Source organism: Hyaena hyaena, unplaced genomic scaffold, assembly GCF_003009895.1.
Source record: "Hyaena hyaena isolate Hyena2069 unplaced genomic scaffold, ASM300989v1 scaffold_721, whole genome shotgun sequence".
In the NCBI taxonomy this organism is placed as follows: domain Eukaryota; kingdom Metazoa; phylum Chordata; class Mammalia; order Carnivora; family Hyaenidae; genus Hyaena; species Hyaena hyaena.
In genome coordinates this window covers 348,169-368,981 of record NW_024081346.1, presented here as the reverse complement: position 1 = coordinate 368,981, position 20,813 = coordinate 348,169, and the positions used below count along the sequence as shown (strand labels likewise).

The following is a 20,813-nucleotide window of genomic DNA, read 5'->3' as shown; positions in this document are numbered from 1 at the left end:
ATATCCCCTTCCTCAGGTAGTTTTCTTGACCTCCCCAAACTGGACCAGTTACCTCTTCTGGGTTCCTGTGGGCTCCACAGCCCTTTAGGCTTGGCGCATCCCAGCTCGGGTCACTCTGCCTGTGCTTCCCTCATCAGACCCCTGACCCTCTGGGCTGTCGCTCCGTTGAAGCGACAACAGGGTCTGGGAGCCCCCTGAGGGCAACGTCTAGAACTTGAGGACAAGGTCCGGAACTGTCTTGGTCACTGCTGTGTTCCCAGCATCATTCACCAAAGGGCCAGGCACAAAGTCGGCGCTGAGCAAATATTTGAGCTAAGGCACCCCCTCTGGCCATGAGCTCACAGACGACGCCTGCCTCTGTGGTGTCCCTCATTGCACAGGCGTCCGCTCCGGGTGGACGCAACCCCGCGCCACAGCGCACGACGTGGCGAATGGAGCAAGGACTGGATTTCACTTTGTCGTCTTGTCCCGGCAACCACGCGCCTGGATGCAGTGCACGGCGTGTGCCGCCTGGCGCGAGAGCCCCCGACGAGTCCGGGAGCAACTTCTCGGTCTGCGAGAGGAAAAAGTTCGAATTTTCTCTAACATAGGGAGCTGCGACTCCTGGGCGGAAGAGAAGGAAGGAATGGAGGAACCCCCTACCCTTTCCGTCCCGTTGGAGTCCTGAGTCCGGGAACGCGCTGCTCCTCCCTCTCCGCCCTCACCGCCCTCACACCTGGCGCTGGGGCGTGCCTCAGTTTACCGGAGGCGGGGCGTCCCTCCACCCCCGCCCCTCTCCTTTTCCCTCTTCCTCTTCGGGGCGCTAGCAGGCGCGCGTCGAGCGCTGCCGGAACTGAAGCTGGGCTCCCGGCGGCCGGGAGGGCGGGGGCCACGTCAGCGGGGCGGCGGGGGCCGTGCGAGCGCGGGTCGCGGCGGGCGCCATGCGGCGGGGCGCACTCCTGGCGGGCGCCCTGGCGGCGTACGCCGGGTACCTGGTGCTGGGCGCGCTGCTGGTGTCGCGGCTGGAGGGGCCGCATGAAGCTCGCCTCCGGGCCGAGCTGGAGACGCTGCGCGAGGAGCTGCTGCGGCGCAGCCCGTGTGTGGCCGCCCCCGCCCTGGACGCCTTCGTGGAGAGGGTGCTGGCGGCCGGACGGCTGGGGCGCGCCGCTCTCGCCAACGCTTCGGGGCCCGCCAACAACTCCGACCCCGCCTGGGACTTTGCCTCCGCTCTCTTCTTCGCCAGCACGCTGGTCACCACCGTGGGTACGTGAGCGCCGCCCCACCTGGGGACCCGGGAGTTATCACGAAATACTCTTATCCCAGCGGATCAGTCGCAGTCCCCCTTGGGGCTAGGATCCCCTGGAACCCCGCCCCCCCAGCGGGGATCCACGACCCGCACCTGGGAATCCGGGCCTCTCGGGAGGCCCCCGTCCAGGCCCTTTCTCCAAGCAGGAAACCTCCCCCGTCCCAGTTCCCTCCTGGACTAGGACCGCCCACAGAGTACCTTCCAGGGACCCCATTTCTCCGCCTGAACCCCCTTGAAGATCCATGTCCGTCCAGCCCCCTCTGGGCCTAGGACTCCCCTCTCCCCCTCTGGACGGGGACCTCCCCGCACATGGACCTCTGCCCTTCTCTCTGGGCCCAGACCGCCATTCCCTCCAACACTATCTCCTGAGTCTCCAGATATGTCCTTTGGAGATGCCCCTTGGGAAATCCTACCCCAGTCTCCTCCTGACCCTGGTGCCCCAGCAAGGACCCTGAATCCCCACACCCTCTCAGGGCGCCATCACTAAAGACTTTACTGCCCGCACAGACCCCTCAACAAGGACCAGGGCCTCCGATCAGTGACTTCCGCCCTCTGGACCTAGACCACCCCCCCAGCAAGGGCCCCCCATCCTCCTCCAAACCAAGGGCCACCCTCATCCTCATATTCCCCAGCGAGCAGCCCTGACTGCAGACACCGGACCCTTCCATTTTGACACCTCCCCTGTACTGGGAGCCTCCAAGGCAGGTTTTCCTCCCAGAAGGGCCACCCCCATTCCCTCCGAACCTGGGACTTCCAATTCAGCCGCTCCCCACTGGGGATGCACGAGAGGGATATGTCGTGGAGAAGCTAGAGCAGCTCCAGGAAGGACCACTGAGCTTCCAGCCAGAAGCCCCTCAGCCAGGACTTCCACCTCTCCAATCCCAAAACCAGCTCCAGCAAAACTTCCAGCACTTTCCAAACCAGAGATTCTCCATAGGAGCCTCTTTGGACCCAAGAACCCCTAGATGAGACTCTCAGCACTCTCTTGACCCTTGTACCCCTCAGTAAGAGCCCCAGAGCCACCTGGACCTTCTCCCAGGGACCCCAGCGCCCTTTGCACACACTGTCTGTGAGAGCCAAAGCCCTCTTCACACCCCGCTCCACAGGAGGCCGGCTGAGGGACTGGGCTCTCCGCACCCGCTACCCCTGCCCACCCTGGACTGCCTAAGGTTGGGAGTTTTCTGGGAACCTGGCCCCCCCTCCGGGCTTCCCCAGACCCACAGATGGGACCTCCGTCTCCACCCCAACACTACCCCAGCCTGCTTCGGACCTGAAAGTCTCCCCTCTATCAAGGATGCCCCATGGGGCGCCTGGGTGGCTTAGTCGGTTAAGCGTCCGACTTTCGCTTGGGTCAGGATCTCGCGGTTCGTGGGTTCGAGCCCTGCGTCGGGCTCTGTGCTGACTGCCAGCTCAGAGCCCGGAGCCTGTTTCAGTCTGTGACTCCCTCTCTCTCTGACCCTCCCCTGCTCACGCTGTCTCTCTCTCTCTCCTAGAAATAAAAAAAAAAAAAAAGGATGCCCCAGGACCTCAGCACCCTGGGACCCTCCCCAGTGTCCACTCAGGGCCATTCCTGCTTTCCCCCCTTCACTCTCTCTGCCAGGCCCCGGGACACCTGTCCCCTCCCGTCATCCCCTTGGCACTGCCTACCCACATGAGGTGCCCTCAAGCGTCCTCGGCCTCAGAAGCCCCCTTGCCTGACGACTCCCCTCCCCGTCCCGTTTGCGGTCCACAGATGCCACCACTGGTGCCTGTCACCTCCTTCCTCTCAGCCCCAGACTCTTAACTGAGGCCTCAGGACTCAGGATTGCAGCCCCAAAGCAGGACCCATTCCAAACCAGGACACTGGGACTCCCCAGATCCCCTTCTCTGAACACCACCGCCCCGCCCCCACCCCGCCCCCCCAGCCCTACCCTGAAAGTCCCTTCTTACTTCGGTGCCCAGACCTGGGAAATTCCTTTGTTGTCAGGTTCTGCGGGTCCTCCCACTGCCCATATCTAGCCCCCAAACTTCCTCTTCATCTCTGTGGGGGATTGTGGGTGGGGGTAGACTGGGACAGGCCCAGACTCTTAACTCCCCCTCCTGCTGGAAGTAGCAGGTGGCCTAACCTTTGGTGCCCATTGTGTGGACCAGCAAACCAAGACCACAGACAGCAAGGCCAAGGATGCTTCTCCAGCCTCTCCCACCAAGCTGGCTGGGCCTGCCTGACCTGCTTCTGGGCCTCACTGGGCACATCAGTGTCTCCCTTTGCCTCCTCCCAGATCCTGGCAGCTTCTGACAAGTCGCTTCAAGGCAGGACAGGTGCAGAAGCCAAACTCAAGGCAGGCACATCCTGGGTTCGGATTCCCCGCTCAGCTGCTGCTCCTCTGGGCCTCGGTGTCCTCCCTCATCTCTAAAATAGAGATCCTCACACTCCCCACTTCTCAGTAGTAGTGAAACCCGTAGAGGACTTAGCACAGACGGGCTTTAACTAGGTCAGTACATCAGCCTTGTGAGGCGGGTGCCATTTGCGGCCCTGTTTTTCTCAGCAGTAGAAACTGAAGCCCAGAGGGGCGCCTGGGTGGCTCAGTCGGTTAAGCATCTGACTTCGGCTCAGGTCATGATCTCACGGTTTGTGGGTTCAAGCTCTATGTCGCCTCTGAGCTGACAGCTCAGAGCCTGGAGCCTGCTTCAGATTCTGTGTCTCCCTCTCTCTCTGCCCCTCCCCTGCTCATGTTCTGTCTCTCACTGTTAATAATAAATAAATGTTTAAAAAAAAAAAAAAAGAAACTGAAGCCCAGAGAGGTGGGACGATTTGCCCAAGACCACACAGCTAGGAAGGTGTAGAGAGGAGATATGAACCGAGGCCTTGAGGCCTCAGAGCCCCCATGCTTTGAACCCATACATCATGCTAGGCTTCATAGGCTTGCATGAAGAAGGGTGATATGCGTGTGTATTGTGGGAAAAAACGTTTATTCTTTTTTTTTTTTTTTTTTAGTTTATCTGTTTATTTTATTTGAGAGAGAGAGAGAGCATGAGCAGGAGAGAGGCAGAGAGAGCGAGGTCAGAGGATCTGAAGCGGGCTCCACGCTGACAGTGGAGAGCCCAAAGGGGGACTTGAACTCACGAACTGAGAGATTATGACGTGAAGGGAAGGCAGATGCTTAACCTTACCTGACTCAGCCACCTAGGTGCCCCACAAAGTTTATTCGGATACTTCTTAAAAATGGTAGGTTACTGGGGTGCCTGGGTGGCTCAGTCAGTTAAGTATCCAGCTCTTGATTTCAGCTCAGGTCATGATCTCACGGTTTGCAGAGCCCGACATGGGACTCGATCTCACAAACCATGAGATCATGACCTGAGCCGAAATCAAGAGCTGAATACTTAACTGACTGAGCCACCCAGGCACTCCAATAACCTACTCATGCTTGCTCTCTCTCTCTCTCTCTCAAATAAAATAAATAAATAGATAAACTAAAAAAGAATAAACTTTTTTTCCCACAATACACATGCATATCACCCTTCTTCAAGGGTACCCCCCACCCCGCCCTTCCCCCATTTGCTCTCTCTCAAAAATAAATAAACATTTAAAAATATGGTAATTTATTACAATAGGGGAGTGCGACTGACCTCAACTCTGAATATAGCAGAGACAACTAGCGATTTAGAGCCAAGAGTGGAGGGGTCAGCAGATAGAAAAATTACCAAGAGGTGACACAGAGGGGAGGGCAAGTCTTAGTAAACTGGCTTAGGATCTCTGCTAAAACCGGACCTAGTCAAGAAGAGAGCTCAGAGGAACCTGACTTTGACGTTTGGTCAAGGAGGGAGTCCTGGACTTGTAGTAACTGAGGTTTACTGAGCCTTGGTATCATTGCCATTGTCATTGTTGGTGAAGCCAGGAGGCCTGAATGTATCTTAGAGAAGTAGAAAACCAGACATCCTTCAGAGAGACGGTGGAAGAGTCAGCCCACCAGGAACCAGGAACCAGGAACCGGGAACTGGGAACGGGAGAGAGGAAGTGAGCGTTACAGCCATGCTAACTCTTTCCGTGCCCTTGCCAAGTGCTATGCCCCGTTCCAGCCTGCAGGATTATTGCAACTGCGCTTGAGGAAGGAATTGTTTTGAGTCCATTTTGCCGTACTCGGAGCAAACTGAGGCTCGGAGAGAAGAAACTACGTGGCCAAGGTCACACGGAATAAATGGCGAAGCACTGACTTGGACTCTGCTCTTTGAGGGAGTCAGTCGAGGCTCACAGCCTCCATTCTGTGCTAACTCCATGATGTCTCTGTTTATAAGGCTTATGTGTCATTAGCAAACCTGTCATTTCAGCTGGGCCGCTGGAGTTTGTCCATCCAAATCCTTGTAATTAATGAAGGTTGGAGCCATATGTGAGGGATAAACCTCACTTAACAGTTGCTTAAATAGACAAGTGTTTATTTCTTGCTCACATTCAAGGTTGTCAGTCTAAGATTGGCATGGTGCATCAGGGACCCTTGTGTGCCTCTGTGAAGTTTCCATTCACAAGGTCGCCTCATGGTCCAAGATGGCTGCCCCACCCCAGCCTTCATGTCTATGTTCCAGCCAACAGCAGGAGGGAGGAAGAGAGGGGATAGGCATTCTCCTCCTTTTAAGGACCACTTTTTTTTTAAGTTTATTTATTTATTTTGAGTGAGAGAGAGAGAGTAGGGGAGGGGGAGGCAGAGAAGGAAAGAGAGAATCCCAAGTAGGGTCTGCACTGTCAGTGGAGAGCCCGACGCAGGGCTCAAACTCACACACCATGGGATCATGACCTGAGCTGAAATTAAGAGTCGGACACTTAACCGACTGAGCCTCCCAGGTGCTCGAGGACACTTTCTAGAAGTTGCTTGCTTCTCTCCTGTATAATTCCTTGACCAGAAATTATTCCAGAGTCCTGCCGAGCTGCACGGGGGGAATGCCTTTATTCTAGGTGTCCGTGTGTCCAGCAAAACCCAGAGGATTCTTTTTTTTACCCCAATTTTTAAAAATTGGGGTAAAATATGCATAACAAAATGTACCTTCTTAACCGTTTTTACGTGGACACCACCACTGTTCATCTCCAGAACGCTTTTCATCTTGCAAATCTGAAGCCATAGGATGTCTGCCTGGCTCAGTCCACAGAGCATGCGACTCTGGTTCCTGGGGTCATGAGTTCAGGCCCCACATTGGGCTTACTTAAAAAACACACACGCACACACAAACTGAAACTATACCCGTCAAACAATTATCTTCCCGTTCCCCGCTCTCCCCAGCCTCTGGCAACCACCATTCTACTTTCTGTTTCTACGAATTTGCCTACTTTAAGTACCTCCGATTAGTGGAATCCTACAGTATTTGTCTTTTTGTGACTAGCTTGTTTAACTTATCATAACGTCCTCAGGATTCATCTGTGTTGTAGCATGGGTCAGAACGTGCTTTTTTTTTTTTTTTTTTTTTTGAGACAGAGCACAAGCTGGGGAGCGGCAGAGAGAGAGGGAGACACAGAATCTGAAACAGGCTTCAGGCTCTGAGCTGTCAGCACAGAGCCCGAAGCGGGGCTCGAAACCACAGACTGCAAGATCATGACCTGAGCCGAAGTTGGACGCTTAACCGACTGAGCCACTCAGGCGCCCATCAGAATGTGCTCATTTAAAAAGAAATTTTTTTAATGTTTATTTTTGAGAGAGGTTGCATGTGCATGAGTAGGGCAGGGCCAGAGAGATGTGGGGGATATAGCCTCCACACTGTCAGTGCAGAGACCGATGGAGGGCTTGAACCCATGAACTGTGAGATCAAGACTTGAGCTGAAACCAAAAATCAGATGCTTAACCCACTGAGCCACCCAGGAGCCCCTTAGTTCTTTTGAGCATATCAAAAGCTGGGGTCCTTTTGTATGGAAAACAGGCACAGGTGAATGCCTGCTCCTGAGTGCATTGTTTCCACATTTTCTTAGTGATCACAGGACTGAGTCTGTGGTCTTTTGGGCAAGACATTTTACTGCCAACATAAACCAGGGTCCTTACCACCCCAGTCATATCTCTGACTCTTTGGTTTGATTTTTTTGTAAAATAAAAAGAGATTTTAAATTATACGTTGACAAAGTGAGCCAGTGTCTCCAACGCCTGAATGCCCCTTTAATCATCTTTCTGGGTTTTTTTAAAACAGTTTTTATTTTTATTTATTTATTTTTTAAATGTTTTATTTATTTCTAGGAGAGAGAGAGAGAGAGAGAGACAGGGTGAGCAGGGGAGGGTCAGAGAGAGAGGGAGTCACAGACCGAAATAGGCTCCAGGCTCTGAGCTGGCAGTCAGCACAGAGCCCGACGCGGGGCTCGAACCACGAACCGCGAGATCATGACCTAAGCAAAAGTCGGACGCTTAACCGACTAAGCCACCCAGGCGCCCCTAAAATAGTTTTTAAAAAAATGTTTGTTCATTTTTTAAGAAATGTTTTTAATGTTTATTTTTGAGAGAGCACAAGTGGGGAAAGGGCAGAGTCAGCACAGAGGCCGATGTGGGGCTTGAACTCACAGACTGTGAGATCGTGACCTGAGCTGAGGTCAAACGCTCAATCAACTGAGCCACCCATGTGCCCTTGTTTATTCATTTTAAAGAGAGAGAGTACCAGCAGGGAAGGGGAGAGAGAGATGCTGACAGAGGATCTGAAGCAGGCTCTGTGAACCTGACGCAGGGCTCGATCTCATGAACCTCATGAACCGTGAGATCATGACCTGAGCTGAAGTCAGAGGCTCAACTGACTGAGCCACCCAGGCGCCCCCATCTTTCTATCTGTGGTTCTCACCCACGCTAACCTTCCTGTGTTCCCGCAGTCCTCTGGGAGCCCAGTGGGGCTTGGCGCGCCCATTTTAGAGAAAGAGAAACTGAGGCTCTGAGCCAAACTGGAGCCTGCACCCTTCGTTCATTATTTTGACTGTTGATCAAGTGCCCACTGCATGCCAGGCACCCGAGCTGTAGCGGGGAACAAAACAGACAGAAGCCCCTGCCCTCCTAGAGCTGCACCCTAGTGGGGAGACAGACACTAAGCAAATAGGTTGAAGTGCTGTGAACACAAACCAAAAACAACTGTTTGGGAAGAAAGTGTAACAATTCAAATAAGGCGGTAAGGGAGGGAAGTCCCCACTGAAAAGCTGACATTTGAGCAAAGACCTGAAGGAGGAAGAGAGAACCAGCCCTGGGGGAACAGCTTTCCATGCGGGAAGGAACAGTCAGTGCAAAGGCCCTGAGGTGGGAGCCTACTGCCCTGTTAGAGTGTGTGGGGTTTTGTGGGTCATGATGTCTTTTTACTTGAGTGGGTTGGAGCCACAAGGGGGCTCTAAGTGTGGGAAGATCATGACCTTACTCAGGTGTTCACGGGGTCCCTCTGGCGTGTGCGGGGCAGGGGTAGGGGGGGTGCGGGGCAGGAGTGGGGAGGGGGACAGACTTCTGGCAAAGACTGGGGGAGAAGCGAGACCAGGGAGGGGGCTGCTACTTTAGACAGGCCCAGGGTGGGGCCGTGGGACTGAGGTGCGGTGAAGTGAGCACGGTCAGGATCTGTATGAAATCTGAGATTCACTGACAGGTGGAAAGTGGATGTGAGCTAGTCAAGGACCCCAGGCTCATGGCCTGAGCAGTGGAGGGATGGACGTGTCACTGATGAAATTTTAGTTTGCAAGGGGGGGGGGGGGCGCGGTTGGAGCTGATGGCCAAAAAAGAATTCTTGAAGACACCTTTGGTACAAAAAGGTGATTTTATTAAAGCACAGGGACAGGCTCCAGGGCAGGAAGAGCTGCGGTTGGGATATCTGGTTATACACCATGGACTTGGGGAGGGTCAAGTCAAAAGGGAAGTTTCCAAAGAGACTTTCATGTGCTAAGGACTCAACAGATCACTGGAGGCCTAGCTATTGTCAGGCTGAGGTTGTTTTTCCCTCTAGCAAAGCATTAAGACACGGTAGGGAGTTCTGGACTTCAGGCTATTGATGGGATTGCCTTTTCCTAGTAAACTGGTGGAGACTCTTAGCCGTTTAACCTTTGGTTTTTGTCCTTTCCTGTTTTGGGGTAGCCCGGAGTGTCCAAGGAATATCGCGCATGTCCCCCCTGGGGGAGGGGCGGGGTTGCTAGCTTGTACTTGACCCTCGGCCTGCTTTAGTCTCCCTCATCGCCATCACTTGAGATGAGAGACTGGGGGGCAGTTTCCAAGGTGAAATCAAGTGTCGGTTTAGGGTGGCCGCAGACTCCGGAACGGAGGTGGCGGGCGGACGGAAGGCTTTCCCCTTGCTCCCGCAGGCTACGGGTACACGACGCCGCTGACCGACGCCGGCAAGGCCTTCTCCATTGCCTTCGCCCTCCTGGGAGTGCCGGCCACCATGCTGCTGCTGACCTCCTCGGCCCAGCGCCTGATGCTGCTTCTGACCCATGCACCCCTCTCCCAGCTGGCCGTGCGTTGGGGCTGGGACCTCCGGAGGATGGCCTGCTGGCATCTGGTGGTCCTGCTGGGGGTCGTAGTGACCACCTGCTTCCTGGTGCCGGCTGCCATCTTTGCGCACCTCGAGGAGGGCTGGAGCTTCCTGGACGCCTTCTACTTCTGCTTCATCTCCCTGTCCACCATCGGCCTGGGTGACTATGTGCCCGGAGAGGCCCCCGGCCAGCCCCACCGGGCCCTTTACAAGGTGCTGGTCACAGGTGAGTGGAGTGGCTGGCCGGGGACCAGGGCTGGGGGCGCCGCCTTGTCCTGCAGGGTCCGAGTGCATCCACTCTCCCTCCGCCGCCTCTGCAGCCTACCTCTTCCTGGGCCTGGTCGCCATGATGCTCGTGCTGCAGACTTTCCGCTACGTGTCCGACCTTCATGGCTTCACGGAGCTCGTACTGTTGCCCCGTCCGTGTCCGGCCAGCCGCAGCGGGGATGAGGACGATCAGGCGGGCATTGTGAACCCCCCGCCGGAACCGCACCAGCAGCTGGCTGCCGGCTCCCATGCCGACTACGCCTCCATCCCCAGGTAGCTGGGGCCGCGCCCTGAGGCTGGATGGACCTGGCCTGCCGCTGAGGGGCCCGGGTGACTGGAGCTGCTATACGGGACCGTCCACGACACTGCCACCGGCTGTCTGTCCTATGTTTTACCCGTCCCTGTCCCAGGTTTCACCGCCATTGCCTTGTTCTCCGCCCCCCCCCGCCCCCCGTCCTTTCTCTCACTCCCCCCACCCTGGGCCCTCTGGCTTTCTCTCACCATCTCTGTCTTTCCCTCTCACTCTCCCGTGTCTCATTCTTTTCCTGGCTCCACCTGCCTCGCCCTCAGTTCTAGCAGGCTCTGGGCTCAGACCTCATTTCGGGCACTTGACTGGTCACTGTACTGTGGGCAGGTGGCTGCCCTTGTCTGAGCTCGGACGTGCATCTGTCAAATGGACACAATATATCCACTCATCCCAACCCCCCTCCTCTGAGCGGTCCCCAGGCTGAGCAGTGCTAGGGACGCTGTCGTGGTTGAGGTGGCGCCGGGCCCTGCTCTCATGGGTTCCCAGTCCAGCGAGGTAGACAGACCTGTCCCCACACGGTGATGGCCCAGAACAGGCAGGACTGCAGAGGGGGAGACAGGGGGGCCGCAGCGCGTTCGAGAAGGCTCAGGCAGAGCGGGCAGGGCTGAGGTGGATGGAGGAAGCACAGGGACGCCGCCCTGTGGACGCAGCCCGCAGGGTCAGGGAGAGCTTTCTAGAAGAAGGGGTAACTCAGCCCTGAAGTCTGAGGAGCAGCCGGGGGAGAAGGGGGACCTTGTTTTATCTCGTGTCCCTTGGGAGCGAGATCCACGTGGCGAGCCCGGGGTGGGGGGTGGGGTAGGCCTGCGCCTCAGAACCCTCCTCAGCAGCCGGGCAGGCGGGGAGCTGACACAGGACCCAGCCAGGATCCGAGTGGCACGGAACGCACTGCTCTGAGCCCAGACCCCGTTGGAAGAGCTGTCCCCGCTTCCCAAGCACGGACTGCGTGAGTGCTCTGGGCTCCAGCCTGCTTGGGCTCAAACCCCAACTCAGCTGTGTCCCTGCGCGGTCCTCGGGCGGTCACTTCACCGCTGCGGTTCTCAGTTTTCCTCATCTGTAAAACGGCAATAATAACCGTAGTTACTCCGAAGATGATTTCACAGAGGTTGCCACGTTATTCCGTGACGCTTTCTTTGGCCAGGTTCTGTTCCGGGTCCTTTACACACGAGGGACATAATTCATCATCCTTTTCCATAGATGAGGAAACTGAGGCACTGGGAGTGGAGGTCCCTTGTCTTAGACACAGAGCTGCGAGGGGAATGCTTTTCTGTCTCCTGCCCCCAGATCTGCCTCCTTCCAAGATGATACATCAGTCATAGTACTTGGCGCGACAGGCCTGTCTACTCAGCGGTTACCTCTACCAAGCCCCATGGAGTTACAGAAGGGATGGGGCGTTTGGGCTGGACCTTGAGAGTGTTCAGGAAGAAGGGGCACGTGGAGGCATTCCAGGCAGAAGGAACCGTGTACGTCTAGAGGTAGGAAAGCATGTCAGATGTCAGCCTCTGACATCTGATGGCAACTGGCTTACTTGACTGGAGTAGGGGGTGACGGGGAAAGAGAGCGGAGCTGTGGACACGGGTGCATCTTAAGTATCCTTAAATGGCCAGCTTGGGAACTTGGCCTCTTCCGTGAGGGTACTAGAGAGCCATGGAAGGATTCTGAGCAGCAGAGGGCTATGGTTAGGTTTGGGCTTTAGCTGCTGCGTGGAGGTAGACCAGATGGGGGAAGACCGAGGCCGGGTGCACGGGGGAGGCTGGGACAGGGACGGAGCTGGAGATGAGGCTGGGCAGGGCTGAGCAAAGGGAGGAGGGGCAGTGAGGTCATGCTCAGGAGGCCAAGTGGACAGGCCTCGTGCAGACCTTACAGACTTGGGAGGGACAAGGACAGGAAAAGGCCCCAGGATGGCCGCCTGCCCTGGAGATGGGAACCTGGGAGAAGAGAACCGGTTTGCGGGGAAGACACGGAGGCTTGTTTGGAACATGGTGGGCGGGAGGGGCTAAAGGAACGTCCAGAGGAAGGCATCAGAAGGTCACAGGCACCTCTGGGCAGAGTCTCAGGGCGTGGTTGAGGCTGGAAACATGGGGGATGTCCGGATGGCAGGATGGAAACAAACAGGGGCTGAAGTTCGAGGCTGAAGATGACCCAAAGGGGCTTCTTTTCCTAGAACATAAAGGCTCCATAGGGCAAGCAGTGACTTTTTTTTTTTTTTTAATGTTTTTTTTTGAAAGAGTGAGTATGAGCAAAGGAGGGGCAGAGAGAGAGGGACAGAGGATCTGAAGCAGGCTCTGCGCTGACCTCACAGAGCCCAATAAGGGGCTCGAATTCATGAGCCGTGAGATCATGACCTGAGCTAAAGTCAGATGCTCAATGGACTGAGCCATCCAGGCGCCCCAAGCAGTGACCTTTCAACTGGTGTCCTCACACAAGAGAGACGAGCTTACAGAGGAGACAGAAAAAGGAATCCCATAGAGAAGCAGGAAAACCAGGAGGGTAGGGAGAATCAGTAAGAGATGAGAGAAACTTAAAGATAATTCACCGTTGTCAAATCATGCTAAAAAGTTACACAAGATCGTTTTAATAACAGTAATAGAAAACCCATAGGATTTACTATGTGCCGGGCACTGTTCCAAGTTCTTGACACATAATTTATTTAACCTTCTCAGCAACTCTGTTAGGTCCATTTTCTGGATTTTACAGTTGAGGAGGCCCAGAGAGGTTAAATAACTTGCCCAAGGTCACACAGGAAGTCCAGAAACTGAGATCTGAGCAACGTTTTGGTCACCTTGTCCCACAGGAGCCCAGAAGACATCTACTGTCTAGCTCTTTGCCAGCTTCCCATGCTTCCTGGCTCCTCATGGTCAACCTTGCTGTTAAAGTCAGCAGCTGGCTGAGGGAGGCAGTTTCCAGGTTCCTCTAGGGAAGAAAAAACAAACAAACAAACAGGTCCTGTTCAATCCAAAACACGGGGGGGTGGGGGGGTGGCAGGCTAAAAATTCAAAAGGTACAAAAGAGTGTAGAGTAGAAAGTCAGCCTTTCTCCTGTACTCACGCTGTGTTGACTGATTTCTCAGGCCTTCTGGGCAAATAGCAGTATACATGTGTGTGTACATATATATGTGTGTCATCATTTTTCCCTTCACTCCATTCAGGTGGTATCTAGGAAGATGAGGTGGTTACAGACTTTAGAGGCAGAGTCCCTGGGTATAAGTCTGAACTCTGTCACTCCCAAGCTCTGTCGCTTTGGGCAAGTGATTTCACCTCCTTGGGCCTGAGTTTGCTAATCTGTAAAATGGGATGATAACAGCACCTACCTCATGGACTTCTTAAAGAGTTAAGCAATTTAATATCTGTAAATCTCTTGGGCTAGTGTCTGGTACTCAATAAATTGTTGACTAATGATAACTATCTTCATTTCTGCACCTTTTTGACATCATATAAGTTACATTTATATATATTCATAACTTTTATATACTTTTTAAAGTTTATTTATTTATTTTGAGAGAGAGAGATCGAGCGGAGGAGGGGCAGAGAGAGGGGGCAGACAGGATCCAAAGCAGGCTCTGTGCTGACAGCAGCGAGCTCAGTGTGGGGCTCGAACTCACGAACCAGAAGATCATGACCTGAGCCCAAGTCGGATGCTTAACCGACTGAGCCACCCAGGCATCCTTGTATACTTTTTCTAGCGCTAGTCTCACTTGTGCTCCTTGCTTTTATCACCAACCCGGTAAAATTAGGAGATCATTCCCAAGACATACAAGTAGGTCTCACGTCCTTTTTTTCATACCTGCAGTGCCTCCTCTAGGACACACATCCCATAAATTACTCTAACGTCTCACTAATGGACATGTGGGTGGCTGCCAATCTTTTGCTGGCATAAGTGATGCTGATCTAACCCAGGAACCTCCCCCTGGTAGGGCTGCATTCCTGGTGGGGGGGGGGAGGGGTGCCATGAGGACACCGACGCCTCTGTGACTGTTCATGAGTGTAGAAGGGCTCAGACACATAGCTGGCGAGCTTCTTCCCTCAGATGAAATCACTCCATGGCCATGGGGGGCTGGGGAGGGGGGGGATAGACTTCCATCAGCTGTCATTTACACAGAACATCTGTTCTGTGCTGCGTTGGACAGAGCTGGGAACAATAGTGATGGAGAAGACCCTAGGTCTTGCCTTAACGGAGCCTGTGATTCACTGGGAAGCAGCCACGGTCTAGTGTGGTCAGAGGAGGGCTGGGGACTGGTCATATGTTACAGACAAGACCCCAGGGAAGGAAAGTGATCAGCCAGTGACAAAGTAGGGAGTAGTGTTCCAGACGGTGCTACTGCGAGGAACGCAGTCTGGAGGAGAGAGAGCAGGCTGATCAAGGACGTTCAAGTCCCTCTGTGACACTGGCCTGTAGAGGACATAGGTCTGTAGGGAGAACAGAGATGGGCTGGATAGGAAGAACAGCGGGGATGAAATTATGCAGCCATCTGGAAACCAACTGGCTATTTCCCTGAGGTCCTGGGGAGACAAGGAAGGCTGGGCTTAGAGTGCTGTTTCACAGGGTGTGGTCCCTAAACCATCAGGATCGGCATCACCAGAAAACTTGCCAGAAATACCAGTTCTCGAGCCTCATCTCAGACCTACTGAATCAAACTCTGGGGGGGTGGAGCCCAACAACCTGTTTTAACAAGCTCTTCCGGCGAGTCTAATGCATGCTAAAGTTTGAAAACCATGCATTTAGGGCAAAGTCAGCTTTGCAGTTCATCAGAAAGTCATGGTCTGGGTCCTTAACTGTTAGGCGTCAGAATACAAAGGAAAATTATTACCTATTGAATTTATTTCTGCCAGGCACTCTCCACGTGTTATTTATACAAAGGCCCGGTTGCGCAGAAGACGAGTGAGGGCTACTAGAATAACCAGTAGGAACTCCCTGAAAACCTTCCTATCACACTCTGGTCTCCAGCACCCTCAGCCCTCCAGGCCTCGTTTACCAGGGTGTTGAGCCAGCTTTCACCGCGCCACTAAGTCGACAAGCGTTACCGTGGAGACAGGCGCTGGCGGCCAGCAGGTCTCTTGAAAGGCGGAAGTAGGTTGTGGAAGTGTGGGCGGCCATTTTGAAACCGGGCGAGAGGGGCGGGACTGGAGCGGCCAAGTGACGGTTGACCGGTTTTAACTAAGTGACTGGTACCTCGGGGCGGGGAGAAGAGGGAGGTGCCTGGGGCCACCCCAGGGAGGGATGCGGGGGGCGGGGGGTGGAGAGAAGGGGAGGGAGGGGGACTGGCGAGAAGGGGAGAGGCAAGGGAAAGGGAGGGGAGTCCAGGGACCCAGCAACGGGGTGGGGAAAGGGCGGGGCGACGAGCCGGGAGAGGTTAAGAGAAGAAGCGAGGAGATGAGTAGGGGCGGGGCTGGAAGAGGCGGGGCCTAGAGCCGGTGGCTGTCTAGGGCATGGAAAAGGGTCGTGAAAAGAGAGAGTGGAGTGTAAAGGTGTCGCATCTCGGGGGGAAGGTGAGGTTAGCGAAAGGGCCGACCGACAACATAACGCTGGAGTGGAACGAGAAAAAGGTGCAGGGCCACGAGAAGGCGCAGAGCGAAGGGAAGGCCGGTGGCAAGGAGAGATCCCGAGGCAAAGAGAGGGTCTCTAAGGGGAATGGATGTGGTTCTAGGAGGGGGCGGTGCGAGGGGCAGGCCGGAGAAGAACAGCTCTGGGTGGGCCAGGCGACAGGGCGGGCCGAAGAACTAGGACGGGTCGAGGAACAGGGGCGCGACCGGGCGGGGAAGCAGAGAGAGGAGCAAGCTACCGACGAGAAACAGGGGCGGGGCCAGGGAAAGGGGCGTGGCGTGGGGAAGGCTTGGGCCCGCGATCCCGAGAAGGGAGAGACTAGATACAGGACCCGGCACCGGGGCAGGGCTCGGGCCAGGAGAAAGAGGACATGCGAAGAGATGCGGGGGGGCGGGGCAAAAAGTAGGGGCGAAATCAGGTGCAAGTGCAAGTGCAGGTGCACGACCAGAAGGAGCAGCGGGACTGGAGAAAGTAGGTGGGGCACCACCAAAGTCAGAAACAGACACCGAGACCCGGTGAAGAGCAGGTGCCGTATGCAGAGCAGAGGCCGAGCAGAGAACAACTACGGGGCAGGGTTAAGGGGTGAAGCGAGGAGGCGAGGCGAAACCAGGAGCAGGGGCGTGTCCAGGAGCAACAGTAGAGGAGGGACCTGGACTTACAGTGGACGTGGGACTCAGAATAGGAGCAGATGCCGCATCTTGGTCAGTGGCGAAGTCTGGAGTATAAACGGAGCCCGAAGCAAGAGCAGGGGCGGGGCCCGAAGCAAGAGCAGGGGCGGGGCCCGAAGCAAGGGCAGGGGCGGGGCCCGAAGCAAGAGCAGGGGCGGGGCCGGGAGAAAGAGCAGGGGTGGGGCCAGGAGCAGGTGCCGGGGGAAGCTCAGAAGCGTGGTAGGATCTCAGAAGACGGCTTTCGGGCGCAGTCTTGCTGGCGGGTGTTGACCCCCGCATTCTCTAGGTTCGAGCCACGTTGCGTGCTGCCCCGCGATGTACGCTGCTGGCCCTGCGTGGAGGAAACTCCGAGTCCTGCGGGCGCTGTGGGCACTACTGGCGGTGCTATTGGCACCGTGGAGGCTATGGGCGAAGGAGGATATCCAGGAGTGCACCTGGCAGGTTGTTCTGGTCAAGTTCAATACGGTAGGCAAGGACGGCACGAGCGACCGTTTTTTCGATCTAGAGCCCCTGAGGCCGCTGGACAATGTGTTCAGCCTGCTGGTGGATGCGCCCATCGACCAGAACGAGGTGAGGGGACTGGGGTCAGGTGAATGGGAGAGGTCATGGATCCGCACCCCACTGGGCTCTGGACATTTGCCCAACTTCTTCTTGCAGAAATACATGGGCTTCCCATACTACCTAAAGATCAACTACTCCTGCGGTGCAGAGGTGAGTGAGTGCAGTTGGGGGGTGAGCTTATTCTGTGTTGGCTCAGTTTCCCCAGTCTGTAACATTTTAATACTGGTGGCACCACCAGACCCTGGGGACACTAAGGATTCAAGAAGATTCCCAGTATCCCACCAGGCACACATAGTACTGGCACTAAAGCTGCTGCTGCTTCTGCTGCTGCTGCTTCTTCTTCTTCTTCTTCTTCTTCTTCTTCTTCGTCTTCGTCTTCGTCTTCGTCTTCGTCTTTCCGTTAAAAAAAATTGAGATGTAACTCACATAAAATTCACGATTTTAAGGTATACAATTCAGTAGTTTTTAGTATATTAACAAAGTTGTACAACCATTACCATTATCTAATTTCAGAACACATTCACCACCCTAAAAAGAAACCCCGTACCTCTATCCTCCAGCCTCTGGAGATCACTAACCTACTTTCTGTTCCTATGAATTTACTTGTTCGGGACATTAAATATCAACGGAGTTGTACAATAGGTAATTTTTTGTATCTTGCTTCTTTCACTCCACATGTTTTCAAGGCTCACCGCTGCTATAGCCTGTATCAGTATTTCCTTTCTATGGCTGAATAATATTTCATTGTAAGGATATGCTACATTTTGTTTACCCATGAATTGATAGATATCTGAGTTCTCTATCTTTTTTTGGCAATTATGAATAATACTTTTGTAACCATGAGTGTACAAGTTTTTGTGGATGTATGTTTTCAGTTCTCTTGCTGGATTGAATGATAACTGTTTAACTTCTGAGGGACTGCCTGATTGTTTTCCAAACATCCCATTTTACATTCCCATCAGCAATGTTTGAGGGTTCCAGACTCTACATCTTCACCAACCCTAGAGCCAAAAGAGATGGGTATGAGAGGGTATCTCATTGTGGTTTTGACTTGCATTACCCTCATAACTACTGATGTTGAACATCTTTTCCTATGCTCCCTGGCCACTTATCTACCTTCTTTGGAGAAATTTCTATTCAAATTCTGTGCCAAACTGGGTTGTCTTTTTATTGTTGCATTGTAAAATTTCTCTGTGTATTCTGGATACTAGTTCCTTATCAGATGTATGCTTTGTAAATATTCTGTCACACCATATGGATTGTCTTTTTACTTTCTTGATGGTGTCTTTTTTTTTTAATGTTTTATTTATTTGAGAGAGAGAGAGAGAGTGAGCAGGGGAGGGTCAGAGAGAGAGGGAGATATACAATCCAAGACAGGCGACAGGCTCTGAGCTAGCTGTCAGCACAGAGCCTGACACAGGGCTCAAACCCACAAACCGTGAGATCATGACCTGAGCCGAAGTCAGATGCTTAACAGACTGAGCCACCCAGGCGCCCCTGAATGGTGTCCTTTAAAGCACAAAGGTTTTGTTTATTGAGATATAATTCACATTCCATAAGATAGCACCAAAGTTTTTAACCTTGATAAAGCCCATTTATCAGAATTTTCTTGTGTTGTGTGTGCTTTTGGTATTGTCTAGGAAGTCTATGCCTCAGTCATGAAGATTTACTCACATGTTCCAAGAGTTTTTTCGTTTTAGCTCTTACATTTAAGTCTATCCATTTGAGTTAATTTTTGTGTATGGCGTGAGGTAGGGGTCCAACTTTTGCATGGATATCCAGTTATCTCACAAGCACATATATAAATGAGTTGTCTCCACACCGTTGTCAGAAGTCGTTTGGCTATAACTCTAAAGGTTTATTTCTGGGTATAATTCTGTTCCATTGCTCTATGTATCTGTCCATACACTAGTATCACATGGTCTTTTTTTTTTTTAATATTTTTATTTATTTCTAGGAGAGAGAGAGAGAGAGAGAGAGAGACAGCGTGAGCAGGGGAGGGTCAGAGAGAGAGGGAGACACAGACTCTGAAACAGGCTCCAGGCTCTGAGCTGGCAGTCAGCACAGAGCCCAACGCGGGGCTCGAACCCACGTACCGCAAGATCATGACCTAAGCGAAAGTCGGACGCTCAACTGACTAAGCCACCCAGGCGCCCCCACATGGTCTTGATTACTGTAGGTTTGTAGTAAGTTTTTAAATCAGGAAGTTTGAGTCCTCCAACTTTGTCGTTCTTTTCCAAGATTGTTTTGGTTCAAGTAAGCTTTTTGTGGACAGTAGAGAGTTGTGGCCTAGAAGTGAATTTTTGGTGGCAGCAGGCCTGGGTCTGAATCTGCCATTGACTTAACATTTCCTTGGAGGATGTGTATCACGACAGTTAATACTGAAGGCTCTGGAGCCGGGCTGCCTGTGTTCAAATCCCAGCTCTTCCACCTAATAACTGTGTGATCTCTGGCAAATCACTTACTCCCCTGTACCAAAGTTTCCTCATCCTTTTTAATTTTTTTATTTTTTAATGTTTTATTTATTTCTGAGAGAGAGAGAGAGCAGGGGAGGGTCAGAGAGAGAGGGAGACACAGAATCCGAAGCAGGCTCCAGGCTCTGAGCTGTCAGCACAGAGCCTGACGTGGGCTCGAACTCACGAACTGTGAGATCATGCCCTGAACCGAAGTCGGACGCTCAACCGGCTGAGCCACCCAGGCGCCCCTAAAGTTTCCTCATCCCTGACAAGGATGCAATAATGATCACACCCACTTGACAAAATGATTCAATATGCAAGAGCCACTTAGCACAGTGCCTGGTTCATAGAGAGGGCTCCATGAATGCTAGCAACAAGTTTGTAGAGTGTGACCCTGGCCAGACAGTTTCTCTCCACAAATTTCCTTACCTTTAAAAGTGTGATAATAATACCTTTATCTGGCCATTCAACACCTCCAATGGGTCAGATTCTTTTTTTTTTTTTTAATCATTACATCATGGGGGTGTAATGATTAACAACATGGCTAGATTTTTCTTATGGATTCAGGCCACCAGGGAAGTGATCAGCAGATAAATACATAAAATAATTTCTGGAGAGTTATCAGTGTGAAGAAGAAAATGAAATGTCCTATGTTAGGGGCGCCTGGGTGGCTTAGTCGGTTAAGCGTCCGACTTTCCGACTTTCGCTTAGGTCATGGTCTCGCGGTTTGTGGGTTCGAGCCCCGCGTCGGGCTCTGTGCTGACTGCCAGCTCGGAGCCTGGAGCCTGTTTCGGTCTGTGACTCCCTCTCTCTCTGACCCTCCCCTGCTCACGCTGTCTCTCTCTCCTAGAAAGAAATAAAACATTAAAAAAAAAAAAAAAGAAATGTCCTATGTTAGAAAGGAGGGTGTTACGGGATGGTTGGAGAAGGTCTCTGAAGAGGCCTGAACAGAGACCTTAGAGATCTCTGGGTCATCAGGGATGACCCGCTGCCTGTGAGGAGCCATGAGTGAGGGGACAGTGGGAGGAGATAGGGCAGGGAGGTGATGAGAGCCTCATGAATCTCAGGGAGAGGTTGACTTCCACTCTTGAGTGAGATGGAGCCTGTGAGAAGGTTCTGAGCAAAGGAGGGCCTGATCAGACTCCAGTGTTCCCAGGCTCCCTCCTGCTGTGTGTGTAGGGGAGGGCGGGGGAGGGCAGGGCAGGGCAGGGCAGGGGCAGGGAGACAATGAGGAGGCTGATGCAGGGTCTAGGCAGGAGTTGAGAGTGGACAGGGCCAGGGTCATGGTGCCCCGACTGGAGATC

General features: G+C 53.4%; 2 protein-coding genes and 1 long non-coding RNA gene across 8 annotated transcripts in view; 2 read left to right on the top strand and 1 right to left on the bottom strand.

Moving 5' to 3' along the window:
- The first annotated feature begins 920 nt into the window (after positions 1-920).
- Positions 921-11,656, top strand: KCNK6 (potassium two pore domain channel subfamily K member 6). Its single transcript, XM_039217740.1, has 3 exons — positions 921-1,242; positions 9,543-9,938; positions 10,033-11,656. The coding sequence occupies exons 1-3, from the start codon at positions 921-923 to the stop codon at positions 10,254-10,256; spliced, it is 942 nt and encodes a 313-aa protein (XP_039073671.1). The 3' UTR covers positions 10,257-11,656.
- A 1,180-nt stretch (positions 11,657-12,836) lies between these two features.
- LOC120220616 lies at positions 12,837-16,573 on the bottom strand. Its single transcript, XR_005525636.1, has 3 exons — positions 16,484-16,573; positions 13,332-13,438; positions 12,837-13,196 (listed from the first exon to the last, which is right to left on the bottom strand). It is a non-coding gene; the product is annotated as an uncharacterized LOC120220616 (long non-coding RNA).
- CATSPERG (cation channel sperm associated auxiliary subunit gamma) overlaps positions 15,317-20,813 on the top strand; it is a 28,031-nt gene continuing 22,534 nt past the window's right edge. For 3 of the 6 annotated variants that reach the window (XM_039217735.1, XM_039217733.1, XM_039217738.1), the window contains exons 1-2: positions 16,702-17,062; positions 17,150-17,203. In XM_039217735.1, coding sequence (XP_039073666.1) covers positions 16,808-17,062; positions 17,150-17,203 — 309 coding nt within the window. In that variant the 5' untranslated portion in view covers positions 16,702-16,807. Of the gene's footprint in view, positions 15,449-15,657; positions 16,296-16,701; positions 17,063-17,149; positions 17,204-20,813 lie in introns of those variants that run through there. The other 3 variants (XM_039217734.1, XM_039217739.1, XM_039217736.1) reach the window with 3 other exon arrangements.

What these genes read in the sequence shown, in the direction of transcription:
- KCNK6 (XM_039217740.1), top strand. Translation starts at nt 921, where the DNA reads ATGCGGCGGGGCGCACTCCTGGCGGGCGCCCTGGCGGCGTACGCCGGG. An exon ending in CACGCTGGTCACCACCGTGG is followed by an intron (nt 1,243 to 9,542) that starts GTACGTGAGCGC and finishes TTGCTCCCGCAG; the next exon opens with GCTACGGGTACACGACGCCG. An exon ending in TTACAAGGTGCTGGTCACAG is followed by an intron (nt 9,939 to 10,032) that starts GTGAGTGGAGTG and finishes CCGCCTCTGCAG; the next exon opens with CCTACCTCTTCCTGGGCCTG.